This window comes from Gracilinanus agilis, chromosome 2 (assembly GCF_016433145.1).
Source record: "Gracilinanus agilis isolate LMUSP501 chromosome 2, AgileGrace, whole genome shotgun sequence".
NCBI lineage: Eukaryota > Metazoa > Chordata > Mammalia > Didelphimorphia > Didelphidae > Gracilinanus > Gracilinanus agilis.
In genome coordinates, this window is record NC_058131.1 from 433,996,262 (window position 1) to 434,015,631 (window position 19,370).

Here is a 19,370-nt window from a genome sequence, read left to right on the forward strand (position 1 = left end):
TTCTTACACATAGAATCCTTCTTACAAGGACCCTATAAGAGCCCCAAACATAATTCTATTGCTTGCATCACACCAAAATATATTTATAGCAATGTAAACATAACCCATTCATACTTTTATGTGTTCTTTGTTAAGACATCTAGGCATGTTCAATAACTTATGGCCATGAAGACTCCAGAAAGCTACTCTCTCCCCATTACCCCTGACAAGGAGGGAAAGCAAAGACAGGATTACACTGTCTCTCTGGGTGATGACAGATATTGTTGCAATAACCCAAAATAGCTTCTTCATTTCTCTTCATTTGTCAGTGTCTCTGTTCTTTCCATAATTCCAGAGCAAGAAAAGAAAGGTTCTATGCACACTTTACTATTCCCTCTGAACACTTGCTAGGCAGTGTAACTACTGCTACAGAAATTAAATACAAATGATGTTAAATGAGTATTAACTCTTGCAGGCTGTCAGGTGTCTGGGAACAGGGAGAACTCAACCCACTGCTAAAGTAGTAATGTACTTTGTTTAGCTTATGTTCAAAAGACTAAGTTATAACAGTAAAGGGGAATAAACGTACTGTAAAGATGGCTAGTGGAAGAAGTAGAAGGCTGGGGAACTGTGCATTACTACTAATCAGTGACTTCAAGGGCCTTAAGAGAGAAGCACTCTAGTGTAAATGAAATTAGAAAATAATAGGGAACAGATTTCTATTGGAATTCTCTGGTAATTAAGTAGATCACAAATATTGCGGCATATATAATAACATTTAAAGTATATACTGACCTGGTGGTCCATATAGTAAACAACCTTTTGGAGGTATTATTCCTACACGCTGAAATAACTCAGGGTTTGTAAGAGGTAATTCTATTACCTAAGAAATGAGTAAAAAGATACAGGGGAAATAGAATATTAGTAAAACAGCAGACATGTTTTGCTTTACTAAGAAGCTGTTTCAAGGATGCAAATATCATTATTATGTATAGCTGTTGCTGAATATTTTATATTTGTATTTCTATTAAACATAATTAAATATTTTTAAAATCCAAATTTACCTGCAGAAACAAACATCGAGGCAAGAATATCATATTAACTATTTTGAAAACATAAAAGATTTAGAAAAGTAGGGAATTAATTGACTATACTGTTACAAAAGACCACCATTAAAAGAGCTAAAAAGTTGGTATTTAAAATTCATTTTCCACATTAATTAACATTTCTAATTTGGCCAATAAAAACCACAAGACAAGAGGAACTAAAAAATCTAGATAAGAATCATATTCTTATGCTGACAGTTATTAAAAAAAGCCAATTATCAAAAGACTGGGAATCTGACAGTCTAAGTGCTAAGAGCATGTAAGAGTGCTAGCAAATAGGTTGCAAATCCTCAATATTCTAGCTCTTTCTTATGCAAGTAGGCCAGTGAAAGAGGGAAACATTTAGCAATGGGAGCCCAATTTTCTCCTTTGGGAGTCAGACCATTAATGCAATAGCAGATGGTATCTTAGGAACTATATCTCAAGTCAAATCTCAAGCTGAATGGTGGCAGTTTTCAAACTTTTTTTTGGCACAGTATTTTTCTTTGTGCTGAGGAATCCTGACACACTATGAGAGAGCTAGAAGACTTATACATGGGCATGAAAATGTGACTGTCAATTACATACAATTTGAAGTATAACTAGCAAAACTCAAGCACATTAGTGTGCTTTGGCCCACCCTTTGAGTAAAACTGTTCAATGGAGTTCCTATTTTCTTTCCATTTCATGGGCGTTAAAATAAATTTTACTATACTATCACAGAATTTCAAGACAGTAGGTTAACAGATGGAATAGACCTTGAACTCTTAACAGACATCAGGGATTGGAAAGGTGGGAACAAATAAATTATAATGAAATCAATAGGAAAATGTAAGCCACTTTACAATTTTTCAAGAACCATCCATTCTGTAAATCAAAATAAATTTATAGCTGACCTTTAAGAGGCTAACAAGATTTTTTAATTTGGGACATGACTTGTGATTTCATGGTAGGAAGCTTCTGCCAATGTAGACTAGCACCTTCTCTGCAACTTACTGTTATAAAGTGCTATCTGAGGCCCTGAGATATGAGGTGACTTCTCCAGTGTCACATAGCTACTGTGTATCAGAAGTCAAGATATCACGTTACTTCTTGAATGATAGTTAACATTTTGTTGTTTTTTTCCTTTTCCTTAATCAGAGCCAAAGAAGACACTCTTTTTCTGCTATTTGTTTACAAATTATCCATCAGTAATAATTTCAATTAGCTTTCTCTCATAGCTTAATTGGTTCATTTTAAATGACCACCATTTATTAACACTAACCTGTCATACTATTACCTTCTTTCACTATTAACATCACTACTTAATCTTAACTTCTGAAAAAAACTATTCAATACCTCTCTTAATTCTCTGATTTGTTCAGATAGCCCTCCAATTTCAGAATAAGAAACATTCCCAGGGTCCTCATGAGACATATTGTAAACCAGTGGATCAACTTCTCTTGGCAAGTATCTGTAATGTTAAGATAGGTATATTTATTTTAAAGATACATTTTGTTTCAATCAACAGATGTTTTTTCAGGGAATCATTTATCTTATGATGAAATTACTAAAGGGATAATGGCTTTAAAATATACAAATAAATAGTAATTTAACTATTACATCCTCATTATGAGCTAGAATTCTGTAGATCCATTCATCAAGCATATATCAGTTTAAATAGTAATAATGCAAATTAGTAAAAAAGGAAGATCTATTTTTAAAAATGTGATCGAGATCATGAATTACTTTAGATGAAACTTCATTTCATGAAAATAAAAGGACATACAATATGGATTTTGAAGCCTACCTCATAATAGTTAGTGTAGTCATATCCAGAGCAACTCTTGTCCCTGGCTTCAGCTTACTTTTGTCAAGCTAATTTTAGAAAGTAAAAATGTGATTTAAAAAATTAAATCAGGAAAAAATAAATACAACAAAAGCTTACTTTTGTCAAGCTAATTTTTGAAAGTAAAAATGTAATAAAAAAACATTACATCAGGCAAAAATAAATACAACAATAAATTTTAGAAATAATTTCAATGTATCTCCCACTCTAAAGGGCAGCATAAAGTAGCTGCTAGAATGCCAGTGTCAGATTAAGAAAAATCTGAGTTCAAGCCTTGCCCCTGACATATACTGCCTATTTGACCTCTGAGAAATTTAGCTACTCAGTACTCCTGGAAATTCTCTAAGGCTAAAATGACAAATGGTTGCTGATAATTATTTTATAAAATACTAAAGGACTGCAAAGCACTTTACACATATTGTCTCATTTGATCCTAATAACTATGTGAGGTAGTGATGTAGGTGCTATTATTGCCTTCATTATACAGATAAGGAAATTTGCCCAACATCACATGACTAATATGTGTTCCTAACTCTAATTCTCTCTCCATTACCTCATGCTGCCTCAATCTGGATTAGTAAAATCAATTGCCTCAAAAAGAGTATCAATATGTAATGATGGGTCAGGGCAAAAATACTAATTCTCTACTTCCTATAAATATTAACTCCTTTCTACTACAAAAGCTGTACCAATGAAATAACTTTAATGGTAATAGCACAGAAATGACAAATCCCTCTCAACAAAATTCTTGAAAACTGAAGGATTTTTTTAAAGATTGTAGAGAAGGAATTAGAAAAAATAAAAGTACTAAATACTCTTTCCTTTGAACAACATTAATTACTATAGTATTTTAGTTACTGAATTTGAAAAAAAATAACTATTTCCCAGGAAAATTTTTTCTCTAAAGTAATATTTTGCAAAATGTAGTTAGATAAAAATGTATAGGTTTTCTCCTAAGTTGAATTTTTCAAAATCTTGCAATAAATCTTTTTTTTACCTTAAAATAAGACAAAATAGCATAAGACTGTTGCAAAGAACAAGACTGAAAATCCCTCACCTACTTGTATCATCTCCTACATTCCAAAGCCTAATAGCAGATTGTTTTTCCATTTGTAAACTGATTCTTTTTATCAGTTTGGAATATGGGACTATGGGACAGATAGAGAAATAGATAGTCCAAATGAATTGAAACTTTCTAGAAATTCTCTAATATAGCTCTTTTATATGTTTAGTAAATCTGGTGATGAGCTGAATGACAAAATTTTAAGAGATTTAAGCAAAAAGGCGTAAGGTGACAGAAAATTAACAAGAGAAGGACAAAGAAGAGAACTGAAGGACTAGAACAGAAGTTGAGGCGGAAAATGAAGCTGAAAAGACAGGTTAAGAGGTTCTGTAACATTTTATTACTTACATGAACTTGAATAAGTCATTCGGCCTTTCTAATTTCAGTTTCTAAGGTTTCTTTCAGATCTTAATTTGTGATCCTAAATTAAGGTGCAGCTAATTTTCATTTTGAATTTTGGGCTGCCTTTCTTCAGTTTGCTATTTTTTAACTTTTAACCCAACAGCACTCATATTAATTAGTGGAATCTGGCTTGTTCCAAGGTTCTGTATAATTTTTTCTGTCCCAACAGACCAAGTCCTATTGTAGCCCCAGGACTCCCAGATTGACAAAAACAGGGGTGATCAAGTATGGGTGTTTATGTGGTCATGAGGTCAGCTCAGGCCAGGGATTAGTACCCAATGTTGCCAAGAACGAATAAGGAAGTAAAGTGCTTTTTGGAAAATATGCAAAGCACTCTCCATATATATATATAATTTGAATTATTATCCAATTTTACAAGTGAGGAAACTGAAGCAGAGATATTTTGTGCCAGAGGAAGAATCTGAACCCAGTTCTTCCTGACTCGAAATTCAAAACCCTATCTTCTACGACACTGCCATTTCAAAGGGAATAGCTATTTAAATTATGGTAGGAGAAGAGGATATAGGATTCTTGAAAGCAACCTAGAGTAGAATAATGACAGGCTCCTAGCTAGACAAGGGCTAAAGGCTTTTAAGTGGAAAAAAGATAGAAGAGAATGCAGCACGATATAAAGGGTCAGTGCTGACTCTCAAGTCACGAGGACCTGGGTTTCTATGGTGCCTCATGTGATTATCAACTCTGACTCTGGGCAAGCCTCTCTGAGCCTCATTTTCCTCCTATACTAGAAGGTAAATAATGATACCTGTAGTACCTTACCTTCCTTCCAGTATTTACTATAGGGCTAAAATTTGATAATGTAAATAAAGCACTGTTAAAGTCTTAAGGTATTACAAAAATGTTGTTATAAAATAGGAAAAACAGAAACAGAGAAATTCTTAGGAAATGTACAAAAGAAAATTTATCCTTCCCCTTTACAACTGTGTACTTGGCATGGGGCCTGGAAGCCAGGACTGTGTGAGGGAAATTACTGGGTAAATTAGTTCACCAGAGTAGAACAGCAGCCAGAAAAATGGAGCAATGGAGTCAAGAATATCGAGAGACGAGGATGACAGGATGACTTCCCCTGCACTAGCCCCCTAGACAGCTCAGGCAAATTAAAAAGTATAGTTGACTCCAGAAAAGTCACATGTAAGAGTTAGGGGGTAGATAAACCCAAGGATCCCAGCTTTGGGGACAAGAACTCACTATTTGACAAAAATTGCTGGGAAAATTGGAAAACCCTATGGGAAAAATTATGTTTAGATCAATATCTTATACCCTATACCAAGATAAATTCAAAATGGGCAAATGACTTAAAATATAAAGAGTGAAATAAATAAATTAGGTGAACATAGAATAGTATACCTGTCAGATCTGTGGAAAGGAAGGAATTGAAGACCAAGCAAGAGATAGAGAATATTGCAAAATGTAAAATGAATGACTTTGATAATATCAAATTAAATAGGTTTTGTACAAGCAAAACCAATGCAAACAAAATTAGAAGGAAAACAACTGGGAGAATATTTTTATAACAAAACTCTCTGAAAAAGGTTTAATTTTCCAAATATATAAGGACCTAAGTCAAATTTACAAAAAATCAAGCCATTCCCAAATCGACAAATGAGACATGAATAGGCAGTTTTCACATGATGAAAGCAAAACTATCAATAAGCACATGAAAAAGTGTTCTAAATCCCTCCTGATTAGAGAAATGCAAATTAAAACAACTCTGTGAGGTACCTATCTTACATCTAGCAGATTGGCCAATATGGTAGCAAAGGAAAGTGATAAATGTTGGAGGGGATGTGCAAAATTGGGACACAAATACTCTGCTGGTGGAGTTGTGAAGTGATCCAAGCATTCTGGAGGGCAATTTGGAACTAAGCCCAAAGGGCTTTAAAAGAATGCCTGCCCTTTGATCCAGCCACACCACTGCTGGGTTTGTACCCCAAAAAGAGAATAAGGGAAAAGACTTGTACTTATAGCCACGCTCTTTGTGGTAGTAAAAAATTGAAAAGTAAGGTGGTGTCCATCGATTGGGGAATGGCTGAACAAATTGTGGTATATGCTGGTGATGGAATACTATTGTACTCAAAGGAATAATAAACTGGAGGAATTCCATGTGAACTGGAATGACCTCCAGGAATTGATGCAGAGTGAAAGGAGCAGAGCCAAAAGAATATTGTACACAGAGATGGATACACTGTGGCACAGTCAAATGTAATAGACTTTTCTACTAGCAGCAATGCAACGTCCCAGGACAATCCAGAGGAACTTAGGAGAAAGAACACTATCCACATCCAGAGAAAGAACAGTGGAAATGGAAATGCATTAGAAAAATATGTGATCAATCACGTAGTGCATTAGGGAAATGACTGGGGCTTTGATGTTAAAGGATCACTCTATTGCAGATATGAACAACATGGAATAGGATTTGAATAATGATACATGTATAATCCAGTGGAACTGGTTGTCGACTTCAGGAGGGGGGAGGAAAGAAGGGGGGGGAGTCATGAATCATGTAACCATGGAAAAATATTCTAAATTTAAAAAAAAGGAAAAAAAAGTTAGGGGGCCAAGAATAGGTTTAATAAACTGAGGCCAGGGCAGATTTTGGTTTCTTTACTCCATTTGTGGTGCTGACTGAACTGACTGCGAGTGTAGCTAGAAGGCCCATTATGTTGGTTTTAGGATAGCAAGATAAATGCAGCAATAAGAAAAGTACCTTTTATATCTCTCTCCTATTTTTTTGCTTTTTCCTTCTACTACTTTTGATTTAATATAATTATTAATTAATCATTATGGTATATGAGTGTAAGAGAATATATTATGCCATAAAAATGATGAAATTAATGGCTGTAGAGAAAATTAGGAACACTTTTAAGAACTAATGTAGACTAAAAGAACAATTTAGATGATAACAAAATACAGAGAAAAACAACCTTGAAAGAATTTTACAACTCCAAATGAAATAATAATGAACAAGTCCAAAGTAATTTAAGATGACACAAGTTATTCACAGAGAGATGTACATTTTCAGACATGATTAATAAAGGAATTTGTTTTGCCAGACAATGCAAGCATGTACTGAGGGCTTTATTCTCAGGTTTTAAAATCTTTATTCAAATAGGAGAGTGGAGAGATGTTGAGAATATCTGAGAGATTTTTGAGTAATTATTATTATTTTTTAAACCCATACCTTCTGTCTTAATATTAATTCTAAGACAGATGAGTGGCAAGGGCTAGACAATTGGGGTTGAATGACTTGCCCAGGGTCACACAGCTAAGACATATCTGAGGTCACATTGGAAGCAGGTTGTCCTGACTCCAGTCCTAATGCTGTTTCCATCGTGCTACCTAGTTGCCCCCAGATTAATTACTAGAAGGATATTTGTGCAACATTTATTTCAGTATAGAAAATAAAATAAGTAGAACATTTTTTCTTTCACACATCCCCATGTAAATAAACAGGAGAGTATCGAATAGGCATTAAGGATTAAGTAGCCTCAGACATCTCCTAGCTATATGACCCTGGGCAAGTCATTTGAAGCCTTTACTGCTCTTCTGCCTTGGAACCAATACAAAGTATTGATTCTAAGACATAAAGTAAGGGTTTTTAAAAAAGAATTAAAAAAAAAAAAAACTATGTTGTCTTCTTGGCACTGATAGGTCTGGAACTTTTGGGGGCAGCTGGGTATCTCAGTGGATTGAAAGCCAGGCCTAGAGACGGGAGGTCCTAGGTTCAAATCTGGCCTCAGACACTTCCCAGCTGTGTGAGTGGGCAAGTAACTTGACCCCCATTGCCTAGCCCTTACCACTCTTCTGCCTTGGAGCCAATACACAGTATTGACTCCAAGACGGAAGGTATGGGTTTAAAAAAAAAAAAAGATAGTCAGTTCCCCTTCTTCAAAAGAGGTCACTAATGAAAAACTAGGTGAAACTGTTGGGAATGAGGATTATTGGTTTAGATGGCTACTGAAGTACTTTCAAAATCTTAAAAAAGGATTTAATGACAGAATCTTTAAGTTAGTTATATCTTATTGTTTTCAAATGACAAATAAAGTAAAATCTTTTTAAAAGATATTTGTCTTTGTTATTAGATCTAGGATTATAGCTTAATGACAATATACCATATGGGAAAAATTTGGATTGTGAACTTAAGAAACGTTATTTTCTTAAATGAAAGAATTTATAATCTTAAAATACAAGTTCTTATTCCATTAAGACAATGTCCTTTCATTTGTCTGATGGCACTGTGGTTTCACTAGTGTTAACAATTTAATAGAAAAATTCAGTGTGTACAGTGGTTACAAAGTGACAGTCCTAGAAGAGACAGTCCTAGAAGACTAAAAACTATTCCATCTATGACCCAGCATTATGGTCAAGAATGGGGTAAGCCTAGGACTCACCTACTATAATAATAAACTCTAATTCGGAGATGGCCAAAGTGGGTGCTACCACCCCCTGGTGGGTGCTGCAGCGATCCAGGGAGGCGGTGATGGCCACAGGTGCATTTATCTTTCCCATTAATTGCTATTAAAATTTTTTAAAAATTAATTTCCAGGGGGCTAAGTAATATTTTTTCTGGAAAGGGGGTAGTAAGCCAAAAAAAGTTTGGGAACCACTGCAATTGGTCACAGAATTTTTTTTACAAAAGCTTGCCTGGCAATGTTACTCCCTTACAAAAACTTCGGTGGCTTCCTATTACTTGTAAGATCAATTTTAAACCCCTCTGCATGGCATTTAAGGCTCTTTCCTACCTGGCTCCTTCTCAACTTTCCCAATCTTCTTATATTTCACTTGCCTCTCATGGTAATGTGCAGCATCCTAACTCCTACTCCCATACAAGTTAAGCTAGTTTTTCTAGAAAAGGTATTTAATAAATCCTTCAGACTTGGCTGGCTCAGGGGACTAAAGGCTTAGGCTACTGCATAATGAGCTTCAGAGGCCTTCCATCTGATGGTTGGCTGGTGGATCACAAAGAGAAACTAAAGCAAGGAAGTTTTACTCAGTTGGATCAACTAATAGTATCCTCGATTGTCTATGCTTACTGAATATCCTCCTGTGGCTGAGTGAATTTCTTTTTACTAACTGTTGAATGACCTATGATTGTTTCATCAAACCTAAACTACCAGGGCATAGGCCTGAGTCAGGCACATGATGATGTTGGAAAGGGGCGTAAAAGGGGAAAGAAAAGAGAGATGGTCCTTTCCTTAACCCTTCCCACTCCTGGGAAAATCATAGAGTAAATTGCCTGTGGTCATGAAACACAAAGTGAAGATGAACATCTTACAGAGAATTCTGGTAAACTATCTTTTAAACCCACCTGCTACCTGTTGCTGTTCCTGGGCTACCAGATGGTAACAAGCCTCCTTATTCTATGGATTTTCTCAGACTCAGTTTCCTTTCAAAGAAACCAGGAGGAATTAAAATTTTAGGGGGGAGAACCGAAAGCAATGATTTTCACTGACATATCTTAAGAATTAGACTTGTTCTGCCTTACTAGAATTGTCCTGTTAATGGTCATTATCAATCAAGTGCCTCAGAAGAAGCCTTCCAAAAGAAGGCCCCACTCAGCTTTGAGAATCATATTTTAGGTGAAAGGGGAAAGAACTGTTAAATTTTGAATAGCTTTTTAGAAATTACAAAGCAGGGGGCAACTGGGTAGCTCAGTGGATTGAGCCAGACCTAGAGATGGGAGGTCCTAGGTTCAAATCTGGCCTCAGACACTTCCCAGCTATGTGACCCTGGGCAAGTCACTTGACCCCCATTGCCTATCCTTACCACTCTTCTGCCTTGGAGCCAAAATACAGTACTCATTCCAAGATGGAAGGTAAGGGTTTTTAAAAAAAAAGAAAGAAAGAAAAGAAATTACAAGGCAACTAAATAGGTAGGTAAGTAGTTTGTGCTATGATTGTAGAATCAAACCAAACAGCTGAAAATGGCAAGAGGGACCTCAACAGTGAATATAAACCAAGACTTGTCTAATAAGATCGCTGAAGAAATTGTAAGGTTTTTGTTTTCTCTCCCTAATTTGGCACTTATGAAACCAAAAGGAATTCTACTATATGGCCTTGTTTTGAATCTTTAGTATAAACCACAGGGGAAAAATTGAAAATTATCCTTTTTCCCCTGTAGTTTATACTAAAGATTCAAAACAAGGCCATATAGTTGAAAAAAAAACAGAGAAACATGAGAGGACAAGTGACTTGGTGCCGAATGAAGTAAGCAGAATCAGGAAACCAACATCTATGATGGCTAGAATAATGGGAACGAAAATAATCATGATCAAAATTATAGCTAATTTTAATATAGCTTACTACGTGTCAGGTACTATGCTAAACACTTTACAATAATTATCTCATTTGGTCCTCAAAACAATCGTGGGAGATAGGCACTATTATTATCCTCATTTTACAGTTGAGGGAAGTGAGGCCAGTGGCAGCTAAGAGACTTGCCTAGTGTCACACAGCATAGTAAGTGCCCAATTTGAACTCTGGTTTTCCTGTCTTCTGGCCAACTAGTATATGCACTGGGCAACCCAGCTGAAAAGAATATTGAAAGGAAGCTGAAATGTATAAAATTGTAAAAGCTGATTTTCTTAGGAAGGTTGAGGACTTGTGGTACAGAATGTTGCATACACTGTCAGATAAGGTTCTGCTCAATTGTATTTTTAGGTTGCACAGAAACACTGTCAGGGTGTTTTAATTAAGGGAGGAGAAAAATGTGTAAATAACTGCTAAAAGCATCAATACAATTTTAATTATAAATAAATAGCAAAGTAGTTAATTGAGAAAAAAAAAAGGAATTGAGGTTGTAGACAAATGTATGAATTGCACCCTTGTTAATTTGCAGAGAACAGGCAGGGGTACTACATCAGTTTTAAAAGATTCTGCTTTCACTCTCCACTACTGATCTTGGGGCTCAGGTGCTCTTTCCTACCTTGCTACATAGGTGAACCTGAGCTGGGCGATTTTAATTTTTTGGTGGTAGTCTTTTGAGTTCAAGATGTCAGGGGATCTTGTGTATTTCAATGAGGTCCAACTGGCAGTAGAAGTAATTTCTTTCTTTTTTTTTTTTAAACTCTTACCTTCTGTCTTAGAATCAATACTTTGTATTGGTTCCAAGGCAGAAGAGCAGTAAGAGCTAGGCAAGAGGAGTTAAGTGACTTGCCCAGGGTCACACAGCCAGGAAATGTCTGAGGCCAGATTTGAACCTAGGCTTTCTGTCTCTAAATCCACTGAGCCATCCAGCTGCCCCAGTAGAAGTAATTTCTGTACTGAACAGTATGACCACTGACAGGAAGGGAAATCCAAGCCCTAACATAATTGGCCAGACATCTGGAAATTCCTGAGCCATGTGGGACTGTGGTGCATGACTTCATCAACTATGGCAAATCGTTAAGGGATAAGCTGATGTACCAGAGCCAGCATAGGAGAGTAGGCTCCAGAAGTAGAAGCCCCCATGTACATTCAGCATTAGGAGGGTAGTGGAAGTACTGGCCTACTGCCTCTTTTCTTAGAGAGAATATCATAAAGGGTGTAGTCAGGCTCAAGTTCTAAGAGCCCAACAATATTCAGATTTATGGCAACATTTTATCTGAAAAAAGGAAACAAAAGCTCAGGTTCTACTCAGTTCTACTCTTTCTCAGTTTCCAACCCCAGCATAGGGAGTAGCAGTTGACCTTGGCAGAGAGGATAAACAGACAAAGCAGAATGTTCTCCAGCAGCAGCAGATAAATGGGGTGGAGGTGTCAAAGAACAAATCATAGAAACAATCACTGATTTCATAGAAGAAAATGACAATGAGGAGACAACATATCAAAATTTATGGGATACCGCCAAAGTAGTAATCAGAGGAAAATGTATATCCCTAAATGCCTATATATCAATAAAACAGAGAAAAAATAGATTAATGAATTAGACATACAACAAAAAAATCAAATTAAAAATCTCCAATTAAAGACTAAATTGGAAATCCTAAAAACCAAAGGAGAAATTAATAAAATTTAAAATTTAAAAAAATAAGACTAGGAGCTAGTTCTATGAAAAAAAAAACAACAAACAAATAAAATAGAGCATTGGTTAATTTGATTTAAAAAATGAAAAAAAAAAAAAAAAAAAAAAGAATCAAATTACCAGTATCAAAAATGAAAAGGGTGATTTCATCTCTAATGAAGAAGAAATTAAAGCAGTTATTAGGAGCTATTTTGCCCAATTTTATGACAATAAGTCTGATAATCCAGGTTAAATGAATTATTTCCAAAAATATAAATTGCCTCGATTAACAATAGAAAACTTAAATAATCCTATCTCAAAAAAATGAATTGATTAAGCCATCAATGAACTCCCCAAGAAAAAAATCCCAAGGGAAGGCTTGGAGGAGACTAAGTGATGGTATTGTTGGGCTTTCTTTCTGGCAAGAGGAGATAAAAATGTCTACCTATCCCCTACAAAAAAGAAGCATTTCCTTAGTGCCTTCAAATGGTACAAGGAGTTTGTATTATATTATTCTCATCCAGGGGGCTCCCAGGGAGAGAGAGAAAATCTGGCTGGTGAACTAGGGATTACCAGGTATTGGTACAAGGCAACTATCTCTGATCAGTTATAAATACTAATGACTATGCATGAAGTGTCAACATTTGTGTGATGTTGCTGTGCTGCTCTGGCTTATGGTGACCGTTACTATATTGAGAGAACTACTATAATTTGCAAATACTGTTACCACCTACCACATGGATTGTACTCAATAAATAGGTCACTTAAACTTGTGAACTGGGAACTGTTGTATTATTTTATTTTTGATTTGTTTCTGTTTTAGGGTTTTTCCCCCCTGCCTAATCAGTATCAGGAGTCAGGAGTAACCAATAATGTCCCCCAAAGTCCTCTAGATCTTATTACCAAGGGATGGAGTGTGGTAGATGAAGTATTCTAACCCCTAACCTCATGGCAGTTAGGTTAGTTTTTCCCTTAAGAGGTATTGAGACCATCCTTGAGATTTGGCTGGTGCAAGTAACTAAAGGCTAAAGCTATTAACATCTTTCTTATCACTCAAGTACAAAACAACCCCAAAAATGTCTCCACTGTTATGACTAAGAAAATATTTTGCTAACTGCTGAATGACCCATAAATGTCTCATTTTATTCTACTATCAAACCTGAACTTTTTTAGGATAGTAGAGTCAAGTTTAGCCAAGAATGCCTCCACATCCAGCAATTTCACAGTACTAATCTACTTGCTACTCATATACAACACTCCATCTTTTAACTCTATACCTTTGCATAGATGAGGGAAAGAAAATGCTTTCCCTTATCACTGCCTCTTAGAATCCTTAGTTTCTTTTATGACTCAATTTAAGTGCCATCTCCACTCCTGGTCCATCAGTGCCTTCCCCTCCAAGGTTACCTTGTGCCATCTTTGTATGTCATTTACACCCTTATGTAGTACATGTTATCTTTCTCAATGCAACACAAGCTCCTTGAAAGCAAACAATTTTGTTTCATTTTTGTCTTTGTATCCCTAGCACTTAGCATAATGTCCGGCACATAGTAGGAGCTTAATAAAGAACTGATGATTGATTCCTAAAGTTTCTTCACTTAAGTGTGTCTTCATTAATCACCTTTATAAAATTATCACACGCCATGATGATAAAAATGTCTACCTGCATTTTTCACTCTTTAACTACTATTTTTCAACGGTAAAATGCTCCAACAAGAGAATTATAAGTTAATTTGGTAACTAACACAAAGAACTGAACTAACACCTTTAATAGCAATCTTTCTAAAATCAAAATCCTAAGCTACTAGATTTCCCCAAATGTAGCTTCTACTGAGCTACAGTCCTTTCTCTTAAAAAAGAAAAAGGTTGGGTCTCTGAGACCTTCATTCAAGAAGCACTGAAAAAGTGCTAATATAATATGCAAAGCCTTGGGTAAAGTAAGAACAAAACAAAAACAATCCTACCCTCAAGGAACTTACATAATACTAGGGGAATATCACATACATAAATAAGAACTAAGTACAAAATATGAAGTAGTTGAAGCAATACAGCACTAACAAATGTGGAATGGAGGACAAGGTCTCAAGATAGATCAGGAAAGAATTTAAGTCCTAATACCCAGATTTGAAGGAAGCATAGGAGATTTTTTTTTAAAGGTAGAAATTAGTAGAAAGTACATTTTAGGAATGAAAGATAGGCTATGGAAGCACAAAGGCACAGAGGTGAGGTGATGGAATATCACACATGGAGAACAACTAAGAGGCCAGTTTGTCCAGAACGTTGTGTGCACAAGAGAAAGTAAAATGAAATAAGACTTGAAAGATAAGTGGGAGCCATATAGTAGAGGCCTTTAAATACCAAACAGAAGAGCTTGCATTTTATCATAGAAACAACAGAGCCCCTGAAGATTTTTAACAAGGAAAGTGACAAAAGAAAAAATATAAATGAAATTACTGGAATTAGGAAGAAGAAGGTGATGGATATAAAATGTTGTAGAGACATATGTGGCAAGTCCTGATTGGATGAGTCTAAGAATAAGATTAAGACAAATTAGAATATGAGCAAGTTTGCAAACCTGATTGATTTTAAGGACAGCAGTACTCATCAACAGAAATAAGAGTTAAGTCAGGGTAAAAGTTGGCGATTTTGGTAAAAAGCAGTTCAAAAGGGAGTTATTGATGTGGCACTCAGAGAGAATAAGAGCGAATCAATATGTACATCTGGGAGACAACTGTGCAGAGATCACTGTACCCATGGTAACAGATAAAAGAGAAAACTGTCCATAACAAAGCACTGGAATATATACTTACATTTAGAGGAAGGGACATGTAGCACTATAAAGTAGGATACATTTTAAAGAACAGTTACAGTTGGGAAGAGAATCAAAGTACTGTGTAATTAGAATTTTGCTCCCCAAAACTCTTTCCTAGCTTCCCATGTTCCTTTTCACGTTACATGTTAACATAGGGAGGATATTAAGTTTTGCGTAGCTCCATCCTCTCTCACTTTTCCCCTGATTACGGCTGGGAAAACTGGCTTTACTCAGGCTTTTACTTTTGTTCTTGTATTTTTCTTACTTCAAGTGATTATTACAAATCTTACAAAATATAACACTTGGAATTATTGGATATTAATTTTAATCTTACATTTTCTTTATAAAAATTGAAGGAATTGCCTCCTCAGTGGGTAGAAGGAGGGTTAAAAGGAGGGAGAAAATTTGAAACTCAAAATTTAAAAGTGAATGTAAAAAAAAAGTAAATAAAAGATTAAGGAAGTATCCAGAAGAGATATGGTCAGTAGTATCAAGTTCCTGAGAAGTTAAGGATTAAGACTGTGAAAAAATCTTCAGATTTAGCAACTAACAAATTGCTATAATAATCTTGAGACCAGTTTTAATGTACTAGTGGGGCCACAATTCAGATTTCACAAAGTCAAGAAGTGGAACAGAAATGAGAGCAATAGCTTCCCAAAGTGAACAATAAATTTAACTCCAATGAGTTGTATAAACCTTAACACTGCTTTGAAACACAGTACAGGGAATTAAGAAACTTGGGTTTAAATCCTGACTCTTCCAATAATTTGCTGTCTAATTTTGAATGTCATCTAATGCCTCCATGACTTAAGTTTCCATATCTAAAAAAGAAGCTCTAAAATCTTATTATTTCTAAACTTAATGAACTGATACATGAATACCTGGTCAAATAAGAAAAAAGGTAAAACCAAATTACCTGACGCCGACAACCCACAACATATCTTGGTCCATTTGTTGCTTTAACAATGACTAGAAAAGGAAAAACAAGTGAAAGTCATTATTTAAAAGATATCTGCAAGAATCAACTTGGAACAATAATCCTAAAGTCACTAAAATTGTGCATACACTTTCATCCTTAAATCCTTAGTAGGCATATAACCTAAAGATGTTTAAAAAACTAAACCTGAAAAAAGTTTTCCTTATATGTACAAAATTATTTATGATAGCATTTTTTGTCATATGAAAGACCTGAAAATAAAGAAGGTGTCCATTAACTGGGGAATGGCTAAATAAATTCTGATATATAAAATGTAATGGAATATTATTTTGCTATAAACAATAATGAAAGGGATGTGATGCAGAATTAACTGAACAAAACCAAGAAAAAATTTATATGTCAACTATAACACTAAAGGATAACCATGAAATATTTTAAAACTCTGATCAAAGTAATTACAACTCCAAAAGACTAATGATGAATGATGTTTTTCTCTTTTGAGAGAGAAAAGATGCAGGAATCAAATGATATGCTTTCAGAGTAACCAACACAATATAAAGCAAATTTATTTTGTTTGATTATACACATTTGTTACAAGGAAGAAGTGATGGTCATGGGGGAAAAAAGAAGATGTTAAAGAAACATTTCAAAAAATATACATTAAAAAACAGAAGGAAATTCAGAAAGGGTATAAACCAAAAGGATATTCTTGTTAATATGTTAAATTTGAAATACAAACAAAAAACCCCCCACAAAAAAAAAAAAACCCAAGCTATATGTGGTACAGTTTCAAATAAAATCCTCTTTTTCTGACCATGTTTGTGATTGTCAAGTAAACAATATAGACATACACATATCTGTGTTGCTCTTGTTGTTTTTAAAAAAACATCCTTACCGTCTGTCTTAGAATCAAAGGCAGAAGAGTGGTAAGGGCTAGGCAATGGGTATTAAGCAACATGCCCAGAACCACAGCTAGGAAGTATCTGAGGCCAAATTTGAAACCGGGACCTGTCTCTAGGCCTGACTCAATCTGCTGAGCCACCTAGATGCCCGCTATGTTATGTTTTTTTTAAAAGACATCTTCAGGAGGGAATGTTGTTTTATTTGAATCCTACAAATTAAAAAGGACAATTCAGAAGCCACTAGTTGAAGGAAAATTTAGCTTGTGAAATTATTCTATTTTACTCTTTGATACAAGTATACCTCATTTTATTGTACTTGGCTTTATTGTGTTTTGCAGATCTAAAAAAATAAAAACAAATTGAAGGTCTGTGGCAACCTGGAGTTCTCACGAAATTTCAAACTTTTTCATTATTATTAGATCTATCATAATGATCTATGGTCTTTGATGTTACTATGGCAATTATTTTGGAGCTCAATAAATTGCACCCATATGGGACGGTGTTGTATGTATTCCGACCATTCCACCAAACAGCCATTCCCTCATCCCTCTTCGCTGAGACAATATTGAAGGACAACACATTAACTTAGTTGATAAAGCAACTGTAGGATTGAGAAAATTGACTCCAATGTTAAAGAAGTTCTACTGTGATTAAAATGCTATCAAACAGCATTATATACTACAGAGAAATCTTTTTTAAAAAAGCAATGTGGTATATAAACATTGTTTTCTTATTTTAAGAAATTGCTATAGTCACCTCAGCGTTCAGTAATCACCATCCTAAGTTAGTGGCCTCTGACACAGAAGCATGACCTTCCACCAGCAAAAAGATTTAAGACTTGCTAAGGGTTCAGATGATAGTTAGCAGTTTTTAGCAATAAAATCTTTTAAAATTAAGATATGTACATTGGGTTTTTTTAAAGATATGATACTATTACATACTTAATAGATTACTTCCACATGCCCTGGGAAACAAAAAAAATTCCTGTGACTTGCTTTATTTCAGTAGTCTGGAACTAACTCCAAAATATCTCTAAGGTGTATACCTGTCTCTTTTAAAGGAAAAGCTTATTTTTGTATGTATTTTGTCCATCTACTTACATTTTTCTTCTGTTAACTGTTTAAGTACTTCACCCACAATCTACGAGAGAAAATAAATGTTGTTATTTACTGTAATTACCTGCAGTAGCCAAAACTACAACCCAAAATCAACAATTTACCTGCCCAACACTTTGTAAGGCCTTCAGATCATTTTCAGATTTTTCATATTGCTTGGTAAGCTCTTTCAGCTGTTCTCTTACTGAAATAGAATTAGTATGTTAAACAAGTTGGAAATTGTATATTAAATATTTTCAGCTTTCTTTTTATTAAAATATAAAGCATTTTCATTTATTAACAATATATCAAATTTCTTATTAAAATATTCCAAGATTATACAGAGAAAAGTTTATTCATTTAAGGTCATTTAAAGCTGTTTCTCATGAGTGGTTGTTGATTTTAAGTCAAAAGACAATCTTACATCCAAAGGCTATCTGATTGATGGTCTTATGCTAAAGGATTTTCTCAAGGACGGTTATTTACATATACTGACATAAGATAGTTTTCATGTCTCCAACTAAAAATATTTTTCCTCTTGATCATTACATGACCCAAGCACAAGATTCTAATATTTGGATCAAATTAGCCCAAATAATCAAAATATAATTTTGCTAAAATGCTCATATCCCTTTCATTTAGAAGATGAAAGGCGGACAAAAAAGTTTGGTGCATTTGGTGGTTAACAAGGGCCACAAGTTTTGTTGGTATTTTCACATACATGTTACATTTCTTTATCCGAGCTCCGAAGTGTTCCCCCTCCGCTCTGGCGTTTCAATCCCAGAGCTTCCCTGCCTAAAGCCCTCCTGTTCACGGCCCCTTCGGGCCTAGGGTAAGAGCCTCTCTTTTAGGAAACAAAGTCGTCCTTAGGCCCAGCCACCTCCACCACTATACTTGGCTTTCAACTGCAACAGGATAGGGCCTTTCATCCTTCTTCCCTCCTAAAGTGGGCCTCCCCTGTGCCCCCGAGGCTCAGGCCGCGCCACCCAGGCCGCACCCGGCGGCCACGGCTGCGGGCTGCCAAGGCTCAGGGCGCGATGACAAAGCGCCTTCTGCTACAACCGATATCTTGTGGTTCAAGAGACTCCCCAGCAAGGCGGCTTCCTCTCGGCAAAGGGAGGTAAAGGCAAAGGGGTCAAAACGTCTGTACAAAGGTAGAGCGCTTACATTCTTTGAGGCGTCCATCGATTTCCTTGTGCTCTAGCAGCTTCTTACGGTAGTCCTGAAGAGCCTTATCTCTCGGGTCCGCCATGATGAGAAGACGCCTCTCA

General features: G+C 35.5%; 1 protein-coding gene across 1 annotated transcript in view; it reads right to left on the bottom strand.

Moving 5' to 3' along the window:
* The window catches only part of PSMC6 (proteasome 26S subunit, ATPase 6), a 29,158-nt gene extending 9,788 nt beyond the window's left edge, over positions 1–19,370 (bottom strand). The window contains exons 1-7 of the mRNA XM_044664716.1: positions 19,267–19,370; positions 18,225–18,304; positions 18,106–18,145; positions 16,083–16,135; positions 2,854–2,921; positions 2,403–2,517; positions 775–862 (exon numbers count right to left, since the gene is read on the bottom strand). Coding sequence (XP_044520651.1) covers positions 775–862; positions 2,403–2,517; positions 2,854–2,921; positions 16,083–16,135; positions 18,106–18,145; positions 18,225–18,304; positions 19,267–19,351 — 529 coding nt within the window. The 5' untranslated portion in view covers positions 19,352–19,370. The remainder of the gene's footprint in view (positions 1–774; positions 863–2,402; positions 2,518–2,853; positions 2,922–16,082; positions 16,136–18,105; positions 18,146–18,224; positions 18,305–19,266) is intronic.